At 41.3% G+C, this 24452-nt stretch overlaps 1 protein-coding gene across 4 annotated transcripts in view; it reads right to left on the bottom strand.

Annotated features, from left to right (window-relative positions):
* KCNN2 (potassium calcium-activated channel subfamily N member 2) overlaps positions 1 to 24452 on the bottom strand; it is a 514135-nt gene that overhangs the window by 116011 nt on the left and 373672 nt on the right. For all 4 annotated transcript variants that reach the window (XM_043470632.1, XM_043470633.1, XM_043470630.1 and 1 more), the window contains one exon: positions 3101 to 3519. In XM_043470632.1, the coding sequence (XP_043326567.1) occupies positions 3101 to 3519 (419 nt within the window). The remainder of the gene's footprint in view (positions 1 to 3100; positions 3520 to 24452) is intronic.

The raw sequence follows: 24452 nt of genomic DNA, 5'->3' as shown, positions 1-24452 counted from the left end.
GAAAAGATTTGACACAGCTTGCCTCGGGCTTTCTGTATTTGGGGACAATGGATCAAACAGTTAAGATGAACCATTTTGAAAAGAAAATGAATGACATGTGCACGGTGCTGAGGCTGTGTTACGTAACTGGCCTTGGGAAGCAGAGGCACTAGACGTACATATTGCTCGATTATGCTTTTATCTCCACTGTTACACCCTCATGCACCATTCTGGGGCTTCCCTGGTGGCTCAGACAGTAAAGAATCTGCCTGCGGTGCTGGAGACCTGGGTTGATGCCCAGGTTGAGAAGGTCCCCTGGAGAAGGGAATGGCTACCCACTCCAGTACTCTTGCCTGGAGAATTCCATGGACAGAGGAGCCTGGAGGGCTACAGTCCATGGGGTCGCAGAGAGTCGGACAGGATTGAGTGATTAACACTTTCACTTTTCACTTTCAAAACAGATTTCCCATGAGTCAGCCGGATTATGCAGAGAAAAATAAAACTATGTAAAGATACTGAAATCGACATTCTACGCTCCACCCTAATCACCATGTAGTGAAGTCCACAGTTGACAAGTTCTAGATCAGTACGGAAAGCTTCTAATCAGGTCTTTAGTGCCTCAATCTTAAGTTTAAGTGGACTGCTAAAGTTGCCTAAATACTGAAGGAGAACTTCTAAAAGAGACTGAAGACAAAACAAAAACAGACAAACAAAAACCCAGAAAAGTACATCTCTGGGGGAACAGAAAATACACAAAGAGAAAAAATATTAAAGATTATCATTAACATCTCTAAAGAAATAAAACAGTACATTTATGAATAAAAAAGCATGATGCTAGTTTAAAAAATGGGCATTTGAGGATCAAATATGAGACAATGGAAATTAATATACAGTAAAGAAGAAATAAAATTCCAAAAGAAAGACCTTGAAAAAAAATTGAGATTATCTTTTATATATGAAGCAAAAACAGAGGTGGAAAACAACACAGAGGGAAATGAGAAAATTATGGAACTCACAGAGAAGGACCAATATCTACACAACAAAAAACAGGAACAAAAAATCATTAAATAATTCAAGAAAATTTCCAAGAACTGAAGGAGATTAACTCCAAGATTGGATAGGCCTACTGCATTAAAATAGAATAATTACACCATGATATACCCTTGCGCTGGAGAAGGAAATGGCAACCCACTCCAGTATTCTTGCCTGGAGAATCCCATGGACAGAGGAGCCTGGCAGGCTACCACACATAGGGTCACAAAGAGTCGTACACAACTGAGTGACTGAGCATGCATACCGTGCTGCAATTTTAGATCACTGATCCTAAAAGTTTCCATCAAAAAACAGATAAAAAATGAGAACAGCATCAGACTGCTGCACCCTGGATGTCAGAAGTAAATGAAGTCCACAATGTTCTCAGAGAAAATGCTTTTCAAACTAGAGTTTTCCATCCAGCAAGAGAGAAGAATGAAGTTGCCATATCTGCAAGGTCTCAAAAAAATATCTCTCACCCACCACCTTCCTTCAGAAGCTACTGGAAGATGAATTTTGTTAAAATGAGGGAATAAGTGAAGAAAGAGGGAAAAATGAGGTTCAAGAAAAAAGATATGCAACATACAAATAAAGCAAAGGAAACCTCCACTTTGAGAAGCAGCTTAGAAAGTCCCCAGACGTTCAAGTTCGAAGCAAAAATTGACAGATTTTCCCCAATATATATATAAATCCAGTAAAATTATATTTACATAATGTAGAAGAATTTAGAGACGACTTAGTCTAAGTATATAAAAATTAGCAAAAACTAAGAAAACTAATTAAATAAAAAACCTAAGAAAACTAAGCAAATAAAAAGGGTGATTATTAATTCCAAAGAAAATAAAAGGATGTGCAGAAAAGGCAAAATGATTATAATATACCATATAGTTCAACTACAAGTACAGTTCACACAGTAATAATAATGTAACTGTGGAATATAGATGATTGGTGTTTATATAACTTACTGGGAAGAAAAATTACTTTTTGTGTGGGTAGAGTCAGGAAAGCAACATGTATATGAAAGTGAAAGAAAACTGAAACCCCAACTTCCTGAAAAATCTAGATGAAAAATCTAGAGGTAGCAGTATAAGCAATATCATTCGGAACTTTGGAAAGTTGTTACCAAAGAAATGGCTAAATGAATTTAAAGTGGTTCTTCTGGAAAGAAGAAATGGGGGAGGTGTGTTCTGGGCTTGTTGTTTTTGCAACAATTTTCATACAGATATTTTTCTTTGTTAAATTATTTGTATGTATGTGTGTGTACATTTTAGTTTCTTTCAAAAGCTAAATTTAAAAATAGTTACTACGAACACCAACATCCCAATATTTAATAGTTCTATAAACTTCTAAGTCCTTGCTATATGTCTATTGCTAATTTCAACTGGAATTTTCTTCACCAAGGTCACAATAGGTTCCCTCCCCAGTTCCTCCGATTTACGTAACAAGTCTATTTTTGCTTGTTTGTTAAATGGCAAGGTTAATACTGCAGATGCTCTAACTGATGAACCCAGACCCGCTGAGCAGTTCTGAGACTGCATCTAGCTCCGCACTACCAGAGCTCTTCAGACAATATATCAAATACACATCGACCCTTCTCACTAACTGTTGAGAGTTCAATAAACCAAACATTCACCTATAAGCACCTTATCTGTAATCATGTGAACACTATTAAAAGTAGGCACTACAATCAGCAAAGCACTTTAAGGCATCCCCACTTGTCTCAACCGTGATCAACACTATAACCAAAGAGGTGCCCAGATGACTCAGTATTGCCATTAGACAAACATTTCTGATAGAAGTCTCTGCACAATGTGAAGGTCTCCAAGTTTTGATTATAAAGGCAGCAAAAGACAGCCCTCTACTGAAAACTGGTCAGAGTAGAAAGAAAAATACATAGTCATCAAGACATTGCTGTATGCAAAGTATCTTAGGAAAAGCTCTTTCTCATTCATTTAAAAGAAGCTCATAATAGAACCCCACATTTTCAAGCATAAGTCTCTACATGTTTCTAGTCTGAAATGTGTTCTTTCTCCCACTTTTAAGGACACTATAAGGCAAATTATGTTCTCAGGAAAAGAAACAAACTTACCTTTCACAAGCTCGGACAGTCCATGCGGCAATTATCCATAATGAGATACTAAAAACCAAGAGTACAGTTCCTGGGCATATAGTCATTAAAGTCTTCATAACAAAACGCGTATTGAAGTTTATCTTATTAAGTGCTCCAATGCTTCTAGAGGAGGCATCAGTGAAAAGTTTGCTATGTAAAAGCATGACTCTGGCAATCAGATAGAGTCTTAAGAACATTGGTATAGACAAAATGATATCCACGTCAGCGGTGGTGGTGGATGGGGCATAGGAGAAGGCAAGCCGGGCCGTCCATGTGAACGTGTAATTCCCAGGTATGGGGTGAATAGCACACACCAGTATCTCCAAGCAGATGAAGAAGATACGCTCATAAGTCATGGCTATTCTCCAGTCATCTGCACCGTTGTCCACCATGAACAACTGGAAGATAAAGGAGAAAGTCAGCTCAGCATGGTGAACGGTCCACAAGGCTCAGCGCAGGTTTTCAAAACACATCACAGGCGACGTCAAGCAATCACAGCACGTGCTAGGCCTTAACTTCTAAATGCGAGTAGCCAGGTACACTATTTTAAGAAAATGGCATTGGCACAGAAGAACTTTAGTTTGTAAAAATTCAGATTACAAACTCACCATACAGGAGCTGAAGCTATTTTGGAGTCTATGCTCCTGTACAATCATGTCAGTGATAGCATTTAAAAACAAGGGACTGGGGCCTAACAGTAACGTACCTCCCCCTTAGCTGAAGTCAGAAAGGCTTGCCTTGTAACAAGCTGTTCTCCTCCTTGAGGATCTAGATGTAAACCTTGCACAATTCTAGCCATATTCTCAGCAAAATCTACTTACAGTGCCTGGGCAATCGGTTATACCCTCTAATGCAACAATACAGGAGCGTTCTTGCAGATAATCTTATTTTTGGCTTCTGAAAGAAAATTGCAAGGGACCACAGACAAATGTGGCAAAAATGTTTCTCCCAGCTGTCTTGCCACTGCGCTATATTTTACCTCTTTCCTTCTGCTCTCCCGAAGCCTTCCCTCGGATTATTAATTTGTTTTCAATCTTTCTTTCCATAATAAAGGTTCCTTTTCCCTACTTCTGTCATTCCTCACTCCACAATGAATGAAAAGAAAGAAAAGAAAGAAAAAGAAGATAGATAGACAATAAAAGGAACAGAAAAGAATGTTTCCTGTCTTCCCCGGCTGTTCAGTAAACAAGTCCCCCAGGCTCTAGATCACAAACAACCAGAGGCATCTGGAAATGTGTGGTGACATTTCTGACTGCCACAGTGACTTGTGAAGGCTACTGGCATTTAGAGCCGGGAAGCCAGCGGTGCCAAGCTCGCTGTAATTCTGAGAGTCCCACGCACAAAACAGACCTGTCTGCCCAGAATGCCGACAGTGCTCTCCCACTGAGAAAGATGACATATTCTTTGCCTTTTGGTAGGTAGCCAATTTCTGTACAAAGCATGAGATGAAAGCAACCCAAGTGAGAACAGAGAGTTCTCAGGTATGAGTTGCAGAGGAAGCTGGTCGAGCAGATCTTCACGATGACTGGATTCTATGATCTCTGCTCCTCTGGAGTCAAAATAGTCATTTCCCCACCACTTGCATGCTAAGTTGCTTCAGTGTTTCCGACTCTGTGCAATCCTATGGACGGTAGCCTGCCAGGCTCCTCTGTCCGTGGAATTCTCCAGGCAAGAATACTGGGGTGGGTTGCCATGCCCTCCTCCTCCCTGCAGCACTTAGACGGTAACAAGTTCCCATTCTAAGTTAACGGTCCTGCAGGTCACGGCTACTGCCCACACTGTTATTCAAACCCTGCCCTCAGTGCTACTTGCAAAGACAGGAATTTGAGGACAAAGTGATCACTTCTTTCTGGTACTTCAAAAAAGTTGGAGAATAAGCAGGATCTCTTATCAAGTTTTCAACAAATTAAGTTATGGCAACATATGGTTTTCTGTATGCCTTTATCATTAACTTTCTACCTAGGGAACTCTAAGGGTTTGATAAATAAATGCTGCTGCTGCTGCTGCTGCTGCTAAGTCGATCCAGTCGTGTCCGACTCTGTGTGATCCCATGGACGGCAGCCCACCAGGCTCCCCCGTCCCTGGGATTCTCCAGGCAAGAACACTGGAGTAGGTTGCCATTTCTTTCTCCAATGCATGAAAGTGAAAGTGAAGTCGCTCAGTCATGTCCAACTCTGTGCGACCCCATGGACTGCAGCCCACCAGGCTCCTCCATCCATGGGATTTTCCAGGCAAGAGTACTGGAGTGGGTTGCCATTGCCTTCTCCAAATAAATGCTAAGAGACAGTAAAAATTAGACTTTCCAGTTTCCAAGAAAGAAACAGATCATAAATAAAGCCATTAAGTTGACCACAGAAATATTCTTGTGCAGTTCACCACTTTCAATACCACATTGGCATAAAAGAGTTCAATAATAAAGATATACAAAAGATTGTATAGATATAATGGTAGAAGGCTTCTAAACTGTTTATCAGTGACTATTTACAAGATACTCTATAACTCTTCAGGAATGTGAACCCAAAATCTCTTAAGGTCCTTATGTCCAAAAGGATGTCTTCCTTCAACTAGTTACTTTGAGAGGCTCTATACATTCTAGAGACACTATCACTACTCTTGGTAAAGTGCTATCAAGTGCCAGTGTAAGTCACGTAAGAAAAACAATATTGGTATTTAAGTCTACGTTTCCATTTCTACTGAAAATGATATTACCCAGTTTGTCTCCTTTCTTCACCAAACATGGCTCTGAACGATTTGGAAACATATCAAATCCACCCCCAAAAGGAGTCATAAGCACCAAGACACCGGATAGACAGAAGCTGTGTAACAGATTCTCAGCACGATTCCAAGACAGGCTTTCCTCGTGCCCTTCTGGGCAGTAGCAGCATCAGAGCAGGAGGAGTGCCTTCTGAGGTGAGCGGTAAAGCAATGTGTAATTCTGACAGGTTACTTCCAGGCTCCTACTTCTCCTGGTCCTCCCCCATCACTCCCAGAGCACTTGCTCCTCTGACCTCAGGCTCCCCATCGCCCTCTCTGCTCACTTCCCTAACGAGGCTGGTTCACTCCACTCCTTCCCAGCACTCCAACCACTGTGTCACCAGTACCCTCAGCAGCCTTCTCCCTCGAGTTCTGGTGGACCGACCCCGGCCACTTTCCAGCGCAGACGTGCAGGCGGGCTGGGCCCACCACGGGCCCGTGCCTTCGGCGCAGCTGAACCCTTGGTGTCTCTGCCATCATCCTCCGACCCCACAGCCTCTGCTCCAGACAGGCATCTTTCCCTCCAGGGCCAGTACACTCGCCCTCGGTATCAGAAATACCTCCATTTTATACTTCAGTCACAGGCTCACCTACATCTCATCCTTTTCTCCTTATTTCCACTCTCTTCTGTTCCACCTATTTACAGCAATGTTCCACGGAAATCCAGTTCCCCTCCACCGACAGCCCCATTCCTGTGCTTTCTCCGTCTCAGCAGACGATACAAGCAAGTTCAAATCCCCTCCGTTCATGAAAATCAGAGCAACACAAACAAGGGCTTCCCTGGTGGCTCAGACGGAAAAGCGTCTGCCTGCAATGCGGGAGATCCGGGTTCGATCCCTGAGTCAGGAAGGTCCCCTGGAGAAAGAAATGGCAACCCACTCCAGTACTCTTGCCTGGAAACTTCCATGGACAGAAGAGCCTGGTAGGCTACAGTCCATGGGGTCACAAAGAGTCGGACACAACTGAGCGACTTCACTTCACTTCAACAAGAGTCCCGCCAGCTCTGTGTCTGCCCTAAGCAGTCTTCATTTTCTCACTTTTCTTTCAGCCCCAGCACCTCCGTGGGACTTTCATCCTCATCACCCACCACCCCACCAATACAGCTCTGCCTAAGGGTCAGTCAAAATACCTTAATTAGGAACTCCAGTCCTTCCAACTTAATCTTTATCTCACGTGATCTGATATTAATCACTTCTTCCTTCCTAAAAAAGATCTCTGGCTTGTGTGACATTGCTTTCTAAAAATATCTGCTGCCATTCTGAAGAATCTATCCCATTTTCCTGAAAAAAAGCACTTTCCCCTTACAACCATTCACGAGCCCCTTCTCTACTGTCCTCTGTGGTGTCCATCTCTGACTCTTCCTTCTGTACTTTCCAGGAGGACCTCTTCCATGCTTTTTACCTCTACAACCAGATTCCTCCTACTGGAAGCCATCATCCATCCTCCAGTGACCTTCTGAAAATGGAAATTATACAATCCTATTGCTATCAAGATTAAAACCATTCCAAGCCACCCTCCCCCCATCAGTTCAGCAATCTGGTTTTGCCTATCTCTTCAAACTCATTCCCTATTTCTCCTCTTACATCCCCCTCTGGTTGCAGATTTCAGAACACACTACCCTAATCATGGTTCTCTGTCCTTGTCCATTCTGTCTTGAGGAAAGTCTTCCCACCAAGCAAATTCTTCTTACTTTAAGACCAAACTCCACAGTCTCACCTTCCTTAGGACACCGTCCAGGCTGAGACAAATCTGCAAGTCTCCCTCTTTTGTTCCACTGTGATCTCGTGTGTGCCCCTTATAGATGCCACCACAGAGGACAAGAAGGACTTCTTTGTCAGACCGTCACTCTACTCGCCTGCGAGGCTCCATATCTATCTGGCAAAGAATTATAAACACTTGGAAAATGAACTGCCTTGCTGTTTCTCAGTTAATATTGATTACCCTAATCACTAGACAGGTCCTAACGCTAATTGAGCATGCTCAGGGGAGATGAGAATACTAACACTGAACACAAGTGAAATAAATCTATGATATTTTCCAAATTTGTAGAGAACACATCCTATTAAATGCTAAGTCATTGTAGCAGCATAATCCTGCAATTTGACAGCATGTTCAATAATGTCCCCAGAGAAATTTTCTATCGTGTAGTTGCTTTTTACAATCTGGGGTTTAATCAACACCTGAAATTATTTTAATTCTTGGTTTTATCACAGTACATACTTCAGTGCTAAAGAAAAATATTTCCTTCTACTCTTCACCTACCCCTCCCCCATCCTTAATAGCTGCTTGTTCCTTTGTTTTTTCGTTTATTCACTAAATATTCAGTGTACTGAATATTCACTATGTGCCAGGCATTCTGCCACGTATTAAGCCCCAAGGCAGGATTTGTAGCAGACAGAGAGTCTGCCCCATGGAACTAACTTTCACCAAGAAAAGAAAAGAAAATCAAAGAAGCAGACCTAAAGCAATTTACTAAAATAATTATGTCTGTGTATACTGCCATGAAGGAAACAAACAAGAGATGAAATAGAGAACGATAAACTGGAGGTGACAGCAGATGTGGTCATCAGGGAAGGCATCTTGAGAAGTAGCACTTAAGGCAACATCTGGGAAAAGAGAAGAGCCAGACATATAAAGGGCCAGAAGAACATGCCAGCAGAGGAGATAGCACATGTAAAAGCCATAGGCTACAAAAGCTTACCATGCTTAAGGGAATGTAAGAACACCAGAGTGGCAGATCAAGGAGCCGAGAGAAAAGAGAGGAGTTTGGAGAGACAAGGGTAGAGAGATATGTATGACCTTGAAGACCATAGTGTCAAGACTGGATTCAGCCCGAGTGCACTGAATCTGCTGAAGAGTGTTAGGCAAGAAATGACACAATGCGATTTGCAGATTAAACCAGAGTTTACGAGCAAGGATACAAGTTAGGAAGTTCTATTGCATCTGACTGGTAGGTAGTATCCCCCTGACCTGGACCAGGATCAGTGAGGGTTGCCATGGAAATGAGTACAGTGGGTGCACTAGAGAAATATTTTGGAAATCTAGCTAGGACTTGCTGATGGGCTGAATGTGGGAGTGATTCAAAAAAAAGAGAATCAGAGACGACCAAGCTTCTACTCTGACAAACACAGCGGACGTCTGTGCCACTTCCTGAGTACAATGGGATGGACGTGGGGAGCAGGGAGGTTCCGTTTTGGCCACTGTCATTTGAGTATAGATGCCAAGCAGGCAGCAGGATATGCAAGTCACTCAGAGGAGAACTTTGGACTATTGAAATAGATTTGGAAGGCATCAGTAAAGAGTTTTATGAGATCAAAAGAAAATTTAGAGGGAACGAAGAGGGCAGGACACAGGGCCAAGTCCCGAGGAGCCCTGAGGTGGAGGGCAGCCGGGACGCCAAGCCTGGCTGTGAAGCAGGAAGAAAAGAAAATGTTTTTAGAGTCAAGGGCGAGGGCTGTCAATTATAAACTGTCAAATAATAGTTACCAGGTTCAGAACTATGATAAGGCACCCAATATTCTATACAGAATAAGAAAATACTCTAAAGTTTCATCAACTGACTCCAGGTCAAGAATGAAAATCCAACTGTAAAAATATTCCCATTATATTAATATGACCCATATAATACATAAACGATCTCTTTTAAGCTAACTTGTGGGGGAGTTAGAGTAATCAAAATGACAGATATTAAACCCTATCTGTATTCATTTTTCATTTTGATGTTGATCAAAGAAGAAAGATTCCAGGGCAAAAGCATGACGGTTTCATCTACTTTAATCCCAGAGCTGTGGTTAATGGTCTTTGCCAGAGTAAAGTAACTTGTGGGCATGCTCTCCAAATATATCCCATCACAAGCTTTCCATTGCAACCACTTTCCATTCGCTCAGCTATCCAACGCACAATCTACTTCAAGCTCATCGTCCAAGATGAGGTGGCAGTGAGAGTCAGCGGCGAAAAGCGGGTGGCACAGGCCCGCCCCAGGATCAGCTCAGGCGCTGGCACAAGGCCCCCAGCTGAGCCAGCGGAGGAGACGGAGGGACTGAGCGGCAGACGCCTCAGCCGCCTTCCAACTGCAGAAGAACTGCTTACACGTGTTAGTGCCTGTGCAGCGAAGTCAGCCAGCCACATGTGTACCCCCTGGGGCCCCCCCACCCCTGCAGCCCATCCCTCTAGGTCATCGCAGAGCACTGGGCTGAGCTCCGCGGGCTACACGCGTCCCACAAGTTCTCTATTCACACGTGGCGCTGGATACATGTCAGCCTACTCTCAGTCCTTCAGAAAAACAAGTGTTAGGTATTCACACGTGTGTACGACATCTAGAAAGGTGGTACGGATGGGCCCATTTGCAGGGCAGGAGCAGAGATGCAGATGCAGAGAACAGACTTGTGGACACAGAGGGGGAAGGGCAGCCGCCTTCGACACACGCTTTTTCTCTTCAGTGAGGTGAAAGCTGTCTGGTCTGATCTCAGGACGGTGTCTTACATATCATGACTTTCCTTTCCAGTAGAGAATTCACAGCAGTGCTCAGCAAAGAAGTGGTGCTTGAAAATCATCCTAAATAAAATAAGTTTAGGCACGTATTTATTAAGAAAGTAAGTATAGGCAGAATAACCAAAACGACAACAACAATAACAAAAAAAAACCTATGAAAAGGAAAAGTAAGACGGAGAAGCAGTTCTGGTAGATTATTGAACAAGACTGAAACCATGTGGTACTGGGACATAGCTCACTGAGAGGCCGGTGGGACAGCACAGAAGACTAGACCAAACGAGACCCAACACACCAGGAAATTCACAGTATTATAAGGCAGACCATCAAACCAGTGAGGAAAACACAGTTTATTACAAAATGATTTGGGGACAACTAAATAGCCAACTGGAGAAGCATAAAGTTGAATGGATGCTTCACACCAAATATATCAAGAAAAATTCCAGGTGGATAAAAGATTTAGATATAAAAATGAAACTAAACTACTAACATAGAAGAAATCACGTAAGAATTATTCTGTAAGCTCACTAAAAGGAAGGTCTTTTAAATTATTTATTTACTTTTTTAATTTACTTTTTATTGATTTATTGATTTACAATATTGTGTCAGTTTTAGGTGTACAGAAAAGTGATCCAATTATACATGTATATGTGTTTTCTTTTTCATATTGTTCTTTATGATGGTAAGGAAAGCCTTTTAACTCTGACAAAAACACCAGAGTCTTAAAAGAAAATATTGATACATTTTTTTAATTAACTATACTAATCTTTCTACTTTCTGCACCTGGCCAAAACTATAATAAAGAGAATAAAAAAGACAAACACCAAAACATAGGGAAACTCTTCATAACTGTTACCACAAAAAACCCTAATTTCCCTAATTGTATAAAATTTCCTATAATTATTTATGAAAGAGATGAGCAGACTAACAGAAAAACAAACAAATGATAAAAATAGCAGTTCATGGAAAAGGAAATAGAAATAGTTCTTAAGCCTATAAAAAAAAAGCTCAACTTCAATCATAAGGCGAAAATATGATACCATGTTTCTGACCTGTCATACTGAACAATATCTAAAAGTTTTATAATACACTATACTAATGAAGGTGTGGAGAAATAGGAGCACTCAGACACTGGGTGGAAGTGTAGATCAGTACAACCCCAGGGAGGGCAATTTATCAGGTGATAAATGTACATGTTCTTTGACCATGCAATTTCATTTTCTTAGATGAAATCTGTCCTATTGACATATTTACATATGTGAGAATAAGCATGTATGGATATTTTTATAGCATAGATTGTATATTAGCAAAAGATTAGAAATAATCTCAATATCCACTAATAGGGAAAAGGGTTAAACAAATTGGAGATATCCACAAAATGGAACAGTAAGCTATTTAGAAAAGATGATAAAATTATTATATATTATTCAAGGAAATGGTCTATTAAGTCACTCAGTTGAACAACAATAAGAGCATTCTATATGCTCCTATTTGTGTAGCTTTTTTTTTTTTTTTTATTATTTTTTTTTTCCAGTGGGTTTTGTCATACATTGATATGAATCAGCCATGGTGTGTAGCTTTGTTAACAGGAGAACATATATCCATATTTGTATGTGCATAAAATATCTGAAAGAATATTCTAGAACTTACTGACAAATGCTGCTTAGTGGAGGTAAAGTGAGTGGCTGGGGATGAGAAATGGAAGGGAGACTTTCAATTATATATTTTAAAAATACTCTTATTGTGGAGTCATGTGAATGAATTAATAACCAAAATGAAGGAAATGACTGGAGAAGAGAGGAAGGGAAAATGAGAATGACTGAGTTCATTAGACATTCAATTGCAACCCTAACAAATAGTTTATATGTGCAAACCTGCTAAGCTAGAAAGCAGTAACTGACATTCAAAATGATAATCTACAGACATGAAAGGCATTGAATACAATTTATATCGGAACTGTTCTGCTTACCAAGGCAAAACCTTGAACCATTACATTACATAACTGTTTTCAACAGCATGAACAAAAAATAAACAAGACTTCTTGGTTAACCTTTTAACCAAATATTCAATAAGACCAAGTTCTGCTGTTCATTCAGCTACTGAATGCTTCTGCTTGTAAGGTTCTACGGATACAAAGGTTCGAAAGCCTCTTAGTGTTCAACAAGGAAGTGAAATATAAATGAATAATCACTGTGTTGGCGGAAATTGCCAAAAGAGAGGCATGAAGAAGACACTGAGAAAAATAAAGAGGAGTCTCCATCATAAACTAGCACGTGGTACCTCCCCCTTCTTCCACTTCCATTGCCTGGACTTTTCATGTAACTCAGGACTAAGAACTTCCAAGCTGAGTTCTTGGATATCTAGGGGATAGTGGCCCAAAGGAAAATGCACAAAAGGTGCTCATGCAAAAAAGAGAGTCCTTACTCAGAAACCAACTTTTGGATGAAATAAAGTGAAAAGTCACTAAAAAGGGAAGACAAATAATGAGGATCTCCTCATTAAGGCATCAGGCTTCCCTGGTAGCTCAGCTGATAAAGAATCCGCCTGCAATGCAGGAGACCCTGGTTCAGCTGCTGGGTTGCAAAGATCCCCTGGAGAAGGGACAGGCTACCCACTCCAGTATTCATGGGCTTCCCTGGTGGCTCAGACAATATAGAATCTGCCTGCAATGTGAGAGACCTGGGTTCCATCCCTGGGTTGGGAAGATCCCCTGGAGGAGGGCAACCCACTCCAGTATTCTTGCCTGGAGAATCCCAGGGACAGAGGAGCCTGGTGGGCTGCTGTCATGGGGTCACAAAGAGTCGGACACAATTGAGCAACTAAGCATAGCGCAGCACAAGACGAAGTCAGTGAAGAGCTCAGACCACAACTCCCTGCCGCAGACTAGGTCAAAGAACAAACAGGCGAAGAGAGAAGATGTCAGTGGTTTCACTGAGATTCCTGCTGAGACCCTCAGCCCGGGATTGGAGGAGGAAAAACCAGAAAAGTTTTGTTTAGAGTTCATCTTCTGGGTTCACTGCTGAACAAAACTGGGAAGATTTCCTTATCACCCACCCTGAAGCCTTTCTTTGCTTTTGGAGCCTCTTGCCCACCCCGGCAGTCCTGTGCACTCACGCTGCCCTGAGAGCTTTCTGCATCCAAGAAGGAGGATTTCCAAACTGCTGCACTAAAATATTAATCAATGAACTGCTAACTCCTCCCTGGGGGAAGAGTGTAAAGAACCGGACTGCAATGTAGGAAAGCCAGGCTCAGCCTCCAGATGGTCTAACTTGTTACAGACCCTTAGGAAGTCAGGTGAACTTCATGGACATATTTCTTCTGTCATCTGTAAAATGGAGATAATGTTATTTGCTGTCTCTGAAAGTAGTTGTAATGATGAAATAAACAGTCGGCATACGTCAGGGCCAATACTGTGCCACTCCCCTCCCTCTTCTCTCTTTTCCATCTCCATTACAGAAACGTCCACTTTCGCAGACTCTTTTGCAGGTACGTGTAGCCGTGCGATATAGTCGTGACCAGACATCATAAGCAGGGGCACTTACTAGAATGTCATTGCTTTCTTGGATAAAAATGACATCTTACTGGCAAAGGACTCTTCATTCCCTTCCTCTGACCCTAAAAAGAGGTGATGTCTGGGTCTGCAGAAGTTATCTTGAGATCACAAGAAAAAGGTGAAAAGAATCACAGTCGTGCCACCCCTGACATCTGGAGCCACGAGCCAGCAACCACGGACTCCATATGCTTAAGCTATTATTAGTTGGGTTTTTTGTTAAGCAGCTAAAAGTACCTCTACATTTAATTTAATATACCTGCACCTGCTATATAGGCTTCTTAGGTTGCTCAGTGATAAGGAATCTGCCTGTCAATGCCGGAGACGCAGGTTTGGTTTATGGGTTGGATCACCTGAAGTAGGAAATGACAACCACGCCAGTATTTATTCTTGCCTGGAAAATCCCATGGACAAAGGAGCCTGGTGGGCTACAGTCCAACGACTCTTCGGGGTTGCAAAGAGTCAAACACAACTGAACAACTGAGCACATACATGCTAGGTACAGGTTCATAAAAATAGGGCTTCCCTCGTAGCTCATTTGGTAAAGAATCTGCCTGCAATGCAGGAGACCCGGGTTCGATCCCTGGGTTGGGAAGATCCCCTGGAGAAGGAAATGGCAACCCACTCCAGTATTCTTGCCTGCAGAATCCCATGGACAGAAGAGCCTGCAAGGCTATAGTCCATGGGGTTGCAACAGTCAGACACAACTTAGCGACTAAACCACCACCATAAAAATAAGGAATAATCATTAACTTAAACACTCTCAAGGGTCCCTTGGACTGCAAAGAGATCAAACCAGTCAATCCTAAAGGAAATCAACCTTGAATATTCATTGGAAGAACTGATGCTGATGCTGAAGCTCCAATACTTTGGCCACCTGATGTGAAGAGTGAACTCATTGGAAAAGACCCTGATTCTGAGTAAGATTGAGGGCAGGAAGAGAAGGGGATGATAGAGGATGAGATGGTTAGACAGTATCACTGACTTGATGGACATGAATTTGAGCAAACTCCAGGAGATAGGGAAGGACAGGGGAGCTGGGCATGCTGCAGTCCATGGGGTCGCAAAGATTTGGATACAACTGAGTGACTGAACAACAAAACACTTAATAGAGAGAGCAGTCAATATTTCAAAAGGGATGTATATCAAATGTTAGAATTTAAAGTATATATGGTGACTATTGAGTGGCAGAGTTACTTCTTGGGAGGCTTTTGTTCATGCCTTTTAAATATCAGATGCTCAGAATATCAAACGGTATCAGTTCAGTTCAGTCGCTCAGTCATGTCCAACTCTGTGACCCCATGGACTGCAGCACGCCAGGCCTCCCTGTCCATCACCAACTCCCAGAGTTTACTCAAACTAACGTCCATTGAGTCGGTGATGCCATCCAACCATCTCACCCTCTGTTGTCCCCTTCTCTTCCTGCCTTCAATATTTCCTAGAAATCTGTATGCAGGTCAGGAAGCAACAGTTAGAACTGGACATGGAACAACAGACTGGTTCCAAATAGGGAAAGGAGTACGTCAAGGCTGTATATTATCACCCTGCTTATTTAACTTATATGTAGAGTACATAATGAGAAACGCTGGGCTGGATGAAGCACAAGCTGGAATCAAGATTGCTGGGAGAAATAGCAATAACTTCAGATATGCAGGTGACACCACCCTTATGGCAGAGAGTGAAGAACTAAACGGCCTCTTGACGAAAGTGAAAGAGGAGAGTGAAAAAGTTGGCTTGAAACTCAACATTCAGAAAACTAAGATCGTGGCACCTGGTCTCATCACTTCATGGCAAATAGATGGGGAAACAGTGGAAACAGTGACAGACTTTGTTTTCTTGGGCTCCAAAATCACTGCAGATGGTGACTGCAGCCATGAAATTAAAAGACACTTGCTCCTTGGAAGAAAAGTTATGACCAACCTAGACAGCATATTAAAAAGAAGAGACTTTACTTTGCCAACAAAGGTCCATCTCGTCAAAGCTATGGTTTTTCCAGTAGTCATGTATGGATGTGAGAGTTGGACTAAAAAGAAAGCTGAGCACCAAAGAATCGATGCTTTTGAACTGTGGTGTTGGGAAGACTCTTGAGAGTCCCTTGCACTGCAAGGAGATCCAACCAGTCAATCCTAAAGGAAATCAGTCCTGAATATTCACTGGAAGGACTGATGTTGAAGCTGAAACTCCAATACTTTGGCTATCTGTCGTGTAGAATTGACTCATTTGAAAAGACCCTGATGTCATTGTATGGCTCATAGGAAACACACACAGATGTTTTGGAGCCAGTGAAGCTTGGATTTAATTTTTGACTTGACCACTTACTAGCTTGTGGTTTTGGGCAAGATAAATAATCTCTCTAAATCTCAAGTTGCTTATCGACAAAAATTTAAGATAAAGTTAATCTTGCGTGATTATCATGAGGCAAAAACACACTGCAGACCCCAGTAAAAATGACCCTATGAATAAGTAATAATATTCCACAGAATCAAGTGGGGCAAGAATATAAATTAAGTACTAACTTATAAAAATGAGAAAGTCAGTCATGGAAAAGGAGGAAGGGAAATGCAAAAGGAAAAATAGATCAAAGCAAAGTCATTATTGAGAGGAGGTACAGAAACTTCAAATGTACCTATTTTGAAAGAATTTTTACCCAACTATGAGTTTCTGAATTCTCCTTTTCTGACTTAGACAAGAGCTATGTCTATAGACCAAAATCTTACACTAGTCCAATGTGGTCCAGTAATTTAAGGTTATCAAAAATCCATGCCCTGCTGCTTTTAAAACTTATTAAAATCTTATCCCCCTTTAACATGGCTTCTCTCAACAGGTCCACATCTTCTGTGGGCCCACTCAGGCATTTTACATGTGCTGAGGTACTATTGGGTAATTATGGTCACAGTGTCTTGGAATTCATGCACACTGTATCTAAAAATTTATTTTTAACTTCCATAAAGATAGAATAATTATTTATGCCTTTTGATTCTCTCAACAGAAGTGATATGACGGAAGGCAGGAATGTGTACGGCTTGGGAGGCTGTGCTCTAGAATCTTGCTGGACTAGGGCAGATCCAGCCTTCACTCTGACCTTCTACCACTGACTATACCTGACCTCAGCAAAATCACTAACACTTTCTAAGCCTCAATTTCATCATCTGTTCAGAAGGTCTAGTTAGAGTCTCTCACAGGACTGATGGACAACTAACTAGATGAGACAGTGGTGAACAAATAAGTTTCTTTCACAATAATTCATTTGCGTAGTGGGTCAACAGGTAGCCTCCAATGAAGGCACTCTTACCTAACTGAAAGGAGAATAAGAAGAGATGGACACAGACATTGACATCAGTGATGATATTAACAGTATTGGAAAGGATGAAAATCAAAATTAGAGCAAACAAAAAACTGTAGTGAAATCCCTCCATGGTCAATTTTCCACTATTGTTTCACTGACATGCTAGTATAAGTGTCTATAAATTTTTCTAAGTATCCTGACATCATTTTGGGAGTTGATAGGGAATAAACAACAAGTCTATCCTAAAGGAAATCAACCCTGAATATTCACTGGAAGGACTGATGCTGAAGCTGAAGTTCCAATACTTTGGCCACCTGATGCGAAGAGCAGACTCATTGGAAAAGACCCTGATGCTGGGAAAGATGCAGGAGGAGGAGGGGATGACAGAGGATGAGATGGTTGGATGGCATCATCGATTCAAATGACATGAGTCTGAGCAAACTCCAGGAGGTAACGAAGGACAGGGAAGCCTGGTGTGCTGCAGTCCATGGGGTTGCAAAGAATTGGACATGACTTAGCAACTGAACAACAAGAAGAACAAGTAAAATAAAATAAACATGGTAAGTCTTAAAGCCAGAAAACAGCTGAATATGAATGAATCAGTTGATTCTAAAAATTTAACCTGAAGTGAAAACTGTACATTTTTTATTAGAAGCATTACAGCAATTATTGCTACATAGCTAAAATGTAGTATCGTCACCTTAGTTTTCTGAAGCACTTAAAAAAACTAGCTAAAAGCCTGTGCACATGTATTAGCTCATTTGCCCTTATAACAGTCCAATTAAAGCATGAGCAATTGAAAGAATGTGGTCATGGTCAAATGGTGAGTTCCTGAAAAGCCTGGAGTAAAAGTTCAGGTCATCTAGAATTCACATCATTTGACGGGGGCAGCAGGCTGAACTGAAAAGTTAGATGCAAATCAAACATTTATAAAGCAAATAAATGCTTAAATGCTTAAATTTACATTAGGAAATCTAAAATGTCACCTCTATTCCCTGATGATTTAGATGACAGTAGCTCCTCAGACCTCCTGCTTCACTGGCAGAAGCAAACACTTAAATAAAATTACACATTACATTCAGTGCCGTGGAGTAATAGAAATAGGCCTCTTCCTGGTTTAGCTTTTCTCCAAGTTAGATATTCTTCATCCTGAATACCTGGTAAAAACTTCAGCTAAATAGAACCTCAAAGTGCACACAGTACTTGAGATGAAACTTAAAAGCTGTTTGGAAGTGTGCTTAAGTCACCACATGTCATCAGGGCCTGGCACTGATCTAACCTGTATGCGTTTGTTGTTGCTCGTCTGCAAGTCATGTCCAAATCTGAGACCCCATGGACTGCAGCACGCCAGGCCTCCCTGTCCCTCATGTGAATGTGTACGTGTATGAATTCATATTAAATACATATCTTAAAAGAGTAGAAACAATTTCCATCTTTCTCTTAGGAATGAGGGAACTGAGAGGTTAGACAGTGACTCGGGGTTATATGGTGCTGAGGTATGGGTCTGGGATATGAACCTAGGCACTCCAGCTTCAGATCTGCATCCAAAACAAATCTATGGCTGCTCATCGTATACTCAGCCAGTTATAAAACAATTTTAGGGAGAAAATACAGACAACACTAACAACAATATCAAACAAGCCCATGTATTATTAACAAGTTTGGTTATGTAGGGCACTAGCATTCAGCTAAGGAGAAACAAAAGTTATCGATAAGGAAGGAAACAGCAGATTAAAGGAAGAGAATTATTACATTCAGTCAATCAGTTGTAGCAGGAAGTCCTGGCAGAGAGGAAAGATATACACAACACACAATAAACATACATGTGCACACAAAAAGCAGACACGAGGTCTCAAAAGAGCCTACAGTCTTAACTCACTGAACGAAAGACCAAACAATCTTGTACAGCTCAGTCACCCAAAGGACGTGACTGCGTTACGACACACACAATCTCACGTTCCAGGAACAGTGCTGCCTTGAACGATGACTATGGGTTTTGACTGATCCTCTCTTGGAAGGCAGGAGTATGCAGAGTTATGATACCTCTCTCTAAATTTTAGAAATGTTTCTATCTAGACTGATGAAATAAAAATTGATACAGAATAGTTGACCAAAATCTTCAAAGTTCTAAAGAAAATAAGGGTCAGCCTGTATACCTCTATACATAGGTAAAATCTCTTTCAGAGGAAAAAAAGGTGAAAAAGATGATGACGATAAAGAGCAGACTGGCTGCTAAAGAACATACTACAAGCTCAGACTGAAGGGAAGAGGACCCAGAATAAAGGAGTTGGAAGAGGGGAGGAACCGGTAAGCACCCTAGGAAGCCTAAATTAAAAATTGCAAATAATTACAGTTATCGGCATCATCACAAAGATTAATTTGGATGAGGTTAGAAAAGCAAGCTATAAATATTGGATATCAACAACACAGATGGAGGTATGGGATTAAATGAAGGCCTCCACGGTTGTTATCCAGTATGAACAAAGGAGAAAAATTCTGATTAACTTCAGCTACCGTGAAATATACATATTTGATACAAATTAAAGAAAAAATAAATTTAAAAAACCCTCACATCACCCAACATAAGGAAAGAAAGGAAAAAGAAGTCATGAAAAAGTATTGTGAACTCAAAGTAAATGTCAGAAATTGGTACAAAAAGCATAGTTGCTATAATTAATGTAACTGAACTAGACTGCTGCTGCTGCTGCTAAGTCGCTTCAGTCGTGTCCGACTCTGTGTGACCCCATAGACGGCAGCCCACCAGGCTCCCCCGTCCCTGGGATTCTCCAGGCAAGAACCCTGGAGTGGGTTGCCATTTCCTTCTCTAATGCATGAAAGTGAAAAGTGAAAGTGAAGTCACTCAGTTGTGTCCAACTCTTAACAACCCCATGGACCGCAGCCTGCCAGGCTCCTCCATTCATGGGATTTTCCAGGCAAGAGTACTGGAGTGGGGTGCCATTGCCTTCTCCGGAGCTAGACTAGACATCCAAAATATAGTGTTGGGTGAAAAAAAAAGCAAGTTGTAAAATAACAGACACAGCATAGCATCTTTGTGAAATGTAAAGAATTCCAAATACTATAGATCATTCATAAATACAGGTATATTTAGTGCACATATCAAAACATGGACTGGAAAAATGCACACACATTTCTGAATGGCCCTTGTCACTACAGAAGGAAGGGATAAAATGAGACTTGGAAAAAAATGAAGAATATTTCAATTCTGGCTGTAATGTTCTGTTTCACCTATGATAAATAAAATCTCCACTGCTGACAGGCAAAACCTAGGGAGCCTCTGGGAAGAAACCCCTCTGCAATATAGGCTCAGAGCCTCCCTGCCAGCACTGGGCCGGGCAGTCTTTCTTCTTTCCTTTCTCATGTACAACAAAAAGGCTCTGTTGGAGCTGAAACCAGTGGAGAAGCTTTGAAAGAAGAAAGTCACCAGCATGGTTCTTTAAGCTCGGCTGCTCAGAGTCTTGGCAACTGGGAACACATCCCAGCAGCGTATGAAACAAGAGCCCCAAGTCTGCGTACAAACCACAAGGAAGAATCTTTTTTAGTTGTTTATTTTTATTTTTCTAAGTTCAGCCTTCTAAGTTAGCTAGCACAGAGCTTTATGAAACACAGTCAACCCAGCCTGATGACAGTCAAGGTTAAGTGAAAAGTGAACTGAATTGTAGCTTAGTGTTGAATGCCCAAAACTTCCTTTTTAAAACATTCTCCTTTACTTGTTCACAACTGTTGTGTGTTGTTAACTGTTACTTTGCTGATTTGAAAACATAACAAGGTAGACAATAAGTGGCACATATATTACAATTAGCCATGCCTGTAATTAAGTCTGAATCATGGGGACTAGCTCTGAACATCCACGTGGTAAAACCAGACAGGCATGGCTAGTGCAGCTGATTTTTAATAAAGATCACAAATTTGTATTCTTTGGATTCAAACGAGCAAATACACTTGCTCGGTGCTCCAATAAAGAGATAATCAGAGGGACCACAATGAAGTTTGTGTTCTCTAGAATCTCTTTTTGGTCCATTTTGTTCTAATGCTCTTGGGAATGACATGGAGTCCTTCTAAAATATTGCATCCTAAAGGCAGGCTGTAGAAAATAAGGTAAAAGTAAAAATCTACCTAATTCTTAAGGAATGTTCTCTACCAAAAGGCAGAACCACTAAGCTTGTGGATAAATCAGTGGTGGTAAATAGAGAGGGGAACCAATTTCTGTCAAAATCAATCTGAGAGGTTATTGAAGCCAACTAGTTTTTTTTGCCTTATAAACAGTATCAGCCATCCCTTCTTATACTCTTTAGTAGGTGTTTACAGTAGAGACACAGAAATTAAGAATGAGAGAAAAACAATGTCACTCAGTCCTTCAGATGGCAGGAATTTTAAAGTTCCATAACTCTTCTGAACATATTAAATTCAAAACTAGGGCTACTGCCAATAAGTGAAATTGAGGATACATGATTTTTAAATGTGCAGGGAATACACAAAAGTCTGAGGAGCCACCAAAACAGAAAACCAGTTTATTATATGTTTCTACACTCCAAAATTCACAGACGTGAAAGACCGGAAAATCCACTATGAATGAGATTTCAATCACATGTAATGGAACAATCATTCTGAGCCTGTAAAACACGCCAGCCACTAGTGGAGATACTACAGTCCGTGGTCTATACAGTCCACGGGAGACTCCAGGCCAGAACAGTGGAGTGGGTAGTCTTTCCTTCTCCAGGGGCTCTTCCCAACCCAGGGATCCAACCCAGGTCTCCCGCATTGCAGGCAGATTCTTTACCAGCTGAGCCACATGGAGATAAAGAAATCAGTGACAGACCCTGACGTCAAGGAAATGTCCTCACAATGCAGGGGAGACAATTGGTGTAAACCAACAACTACACTTCTGTTGAAAAAGCTCCACCACACTCAAGCACTGTGATTGATCTTGAGCAAGTCTCTACTCCCTGTACTTCCCTTTTCTCAATAAAATAATAACACCTAGCTCACTAAGTTATCACACGATTGTAAGATACTCCAAATACGGCTGTTAGCATGCTCCCTGGCACACAGAAAGGGCTGAAGACATGTTACCCACGTGCCTCGTCATTGTGGTTCATGATCGTATCATACCACACTAGACCATGACACAACGCTAACACAGACATGCAACTAGGTCAGCTGATGGGGTCAGGAAATGTGTGTGTGCGTGCGTGTGTGTGTGTGTGTGTGTGTGTGTGTGTGTGTAGCGGGCGAAGCACTGTTAATGAATGCGGCTGAAGGGGTGGGAGAGATCAGATCACAAAGAAACTTAGAGGCCACAAGAAGGATCCTGGCTTTCCTTGCACAGCACTTGCTATTCGCAGTGAAGGTGATTCTCATGGTTGATACCAGTTATATACACCAAGATGAATATGCACTTGTACATTTCAAATTGGAAACGATACAGGAAAAAATTAATGTTTTAATTCTTAACTTCTGTTCAATGTTGTGGAGAAAGGGAGAGAGGGTTTTTTAAAGGGTGGGAAAGAAAGAGGCAAAGAAAAAGGAAGAGGAAGGAGAAGCCAACACAGGCACGCCGGCTGGAGGAGAAGACCAAAGGCCTGACCGGCAATTATGTCTTTAGACCCTGACTTCCACAGCAGCAAATGGTGCGACATGTCTGCACACCTTGCATGTTATGAGGTACAGCATTCCACCACACTAAATGCACTCCACATTTATGAAGGCCAGCTTCCTAAGACAGTGAAGGCGGCCTCAAGAATACGTCTCAAAGCTGTGCTACAGGGACAATCAACCAATAGGAGTTGATGGTGAGAGGAAACCTATTGGCCACATGCAATTAGAATGCATGTCTCCTTCCCAAGAAATCTTTCCCAAGATGTCACTTGGTTTGGTTGAACACGAGGCTGCACTCGGGAAATATGTCAAAGACCTGAATTAGGGGCTCAAGACGGGAATCCCAGAGTGGAGCATGGATATAGCACAGATTCAGATAGAGCATCCAGACTTTATTACAGTCATCAGTGTTCCTTCCCATCCTCTCCCTCACTTTCATGGCTAATTGAACACTGGCTTCTATCCCAACACTGTGGCTCTTTCTGAACAACCCCTAGAGACAGATGAAAAAGACTAAATATGACATATTTTGTAGAACGATTAATTATGGATAAAGATTGCTCTTCCACAGTCTCCTTGTATCAACAGTGGTGAAGTGTAAAGCACATTGTAAAATTCAGAGGAAAAATCTCCCTCATCTACATTAAAGTGAGCCAAAGGCTTGAACATTGTACGTTTTCAAGAAATGGTTACGCTATTTTATCATTATAGCTGATACGGAAAGTAGCATTTTTCTTATATATTTCAGATAAAAATCACGGCTAAAAGTAAGGGTCATTTTGCAGAAAGAAAGAACTTTTGAAGTCCTGGATCTCAATTTCATTCTCAACTTTGCTACTCACTAGTTGAATAAGAATTACAATTTAGATAAAATGAGGCAACATTTATAAACGTACTCAGCACAGTGACTGCTCACAGTAGGTACATAAACTGGCACATTGATTATTCCAATGCCTATTAGTTATTTCACCTCTCCAAGAAATAGCCATTAAGCATGTAGCTAACAAATCCTGACTTCTATTTTATATGGCTCAACAATTTCCACATCAGTGTAGGGGATTTTCTGTTCCTACCCTATATGCACTCAAAGCATTCAGGGCTGATTAAGACTTCCAGTATCTCCCCATTCGCTCTCTCATGTTTCCTTCTAAGACCATATTTATCTTCAGGTAGTCAATCTTTTTCATATTCCTTAAGAAATATCACTTTCATCTCATCATTACCTTAGTCATCACATTTAATTTTTGATATAATCACCAAATACCATATGAGTGCAAGAGCAATAAGAAAATACAAAATATATATAAAAAAATACACAGACCTCATTGTAGCCTGAGGCTCAGATTCAGAAACAGGAGACCCGGCCTGAAAAAAAAACACCTATCCAAACCCTTCCAGTGACTGCACCAACCCAACTGAATGGTTCTTCCACTAAAGGTCATATTGGTTATTATAGCTTGACACCTGGGCAATTTGGAAAATTCTTTTCTGAGATACTCATTTGTTCCCATAAACCCCAATGGCTACACTCAAGAAGGGTCACACATTCATGAAATGTTTATTCCAACCATTTTAAAGCCAGGGAACATAATATTAAACACAAATAGCTCAAAGAGAAGTTCTGCACATGAACAGGT

Source organism: Cervus canadensis, chromosome 6 (genome assembly GCF_019320065.1).
Source record: "Cervus canadensis isolate Bull #8, Minnesota chromosome 6, ASM1932006v1, whole genome shotgun sequence".
In the NCBI taxonomy this organism is placed as follows: Eukaryota; Metazoa; Chordata; class Mammalia; order Artiodactyla; family Cervidae; genus Cervus; species Cervus canadensis.
The sequence above is the reverse complement of the archived record's forward strand: the minus strand, read 5'-3'. Positions and strand labels throughout refer to the sequence as shown.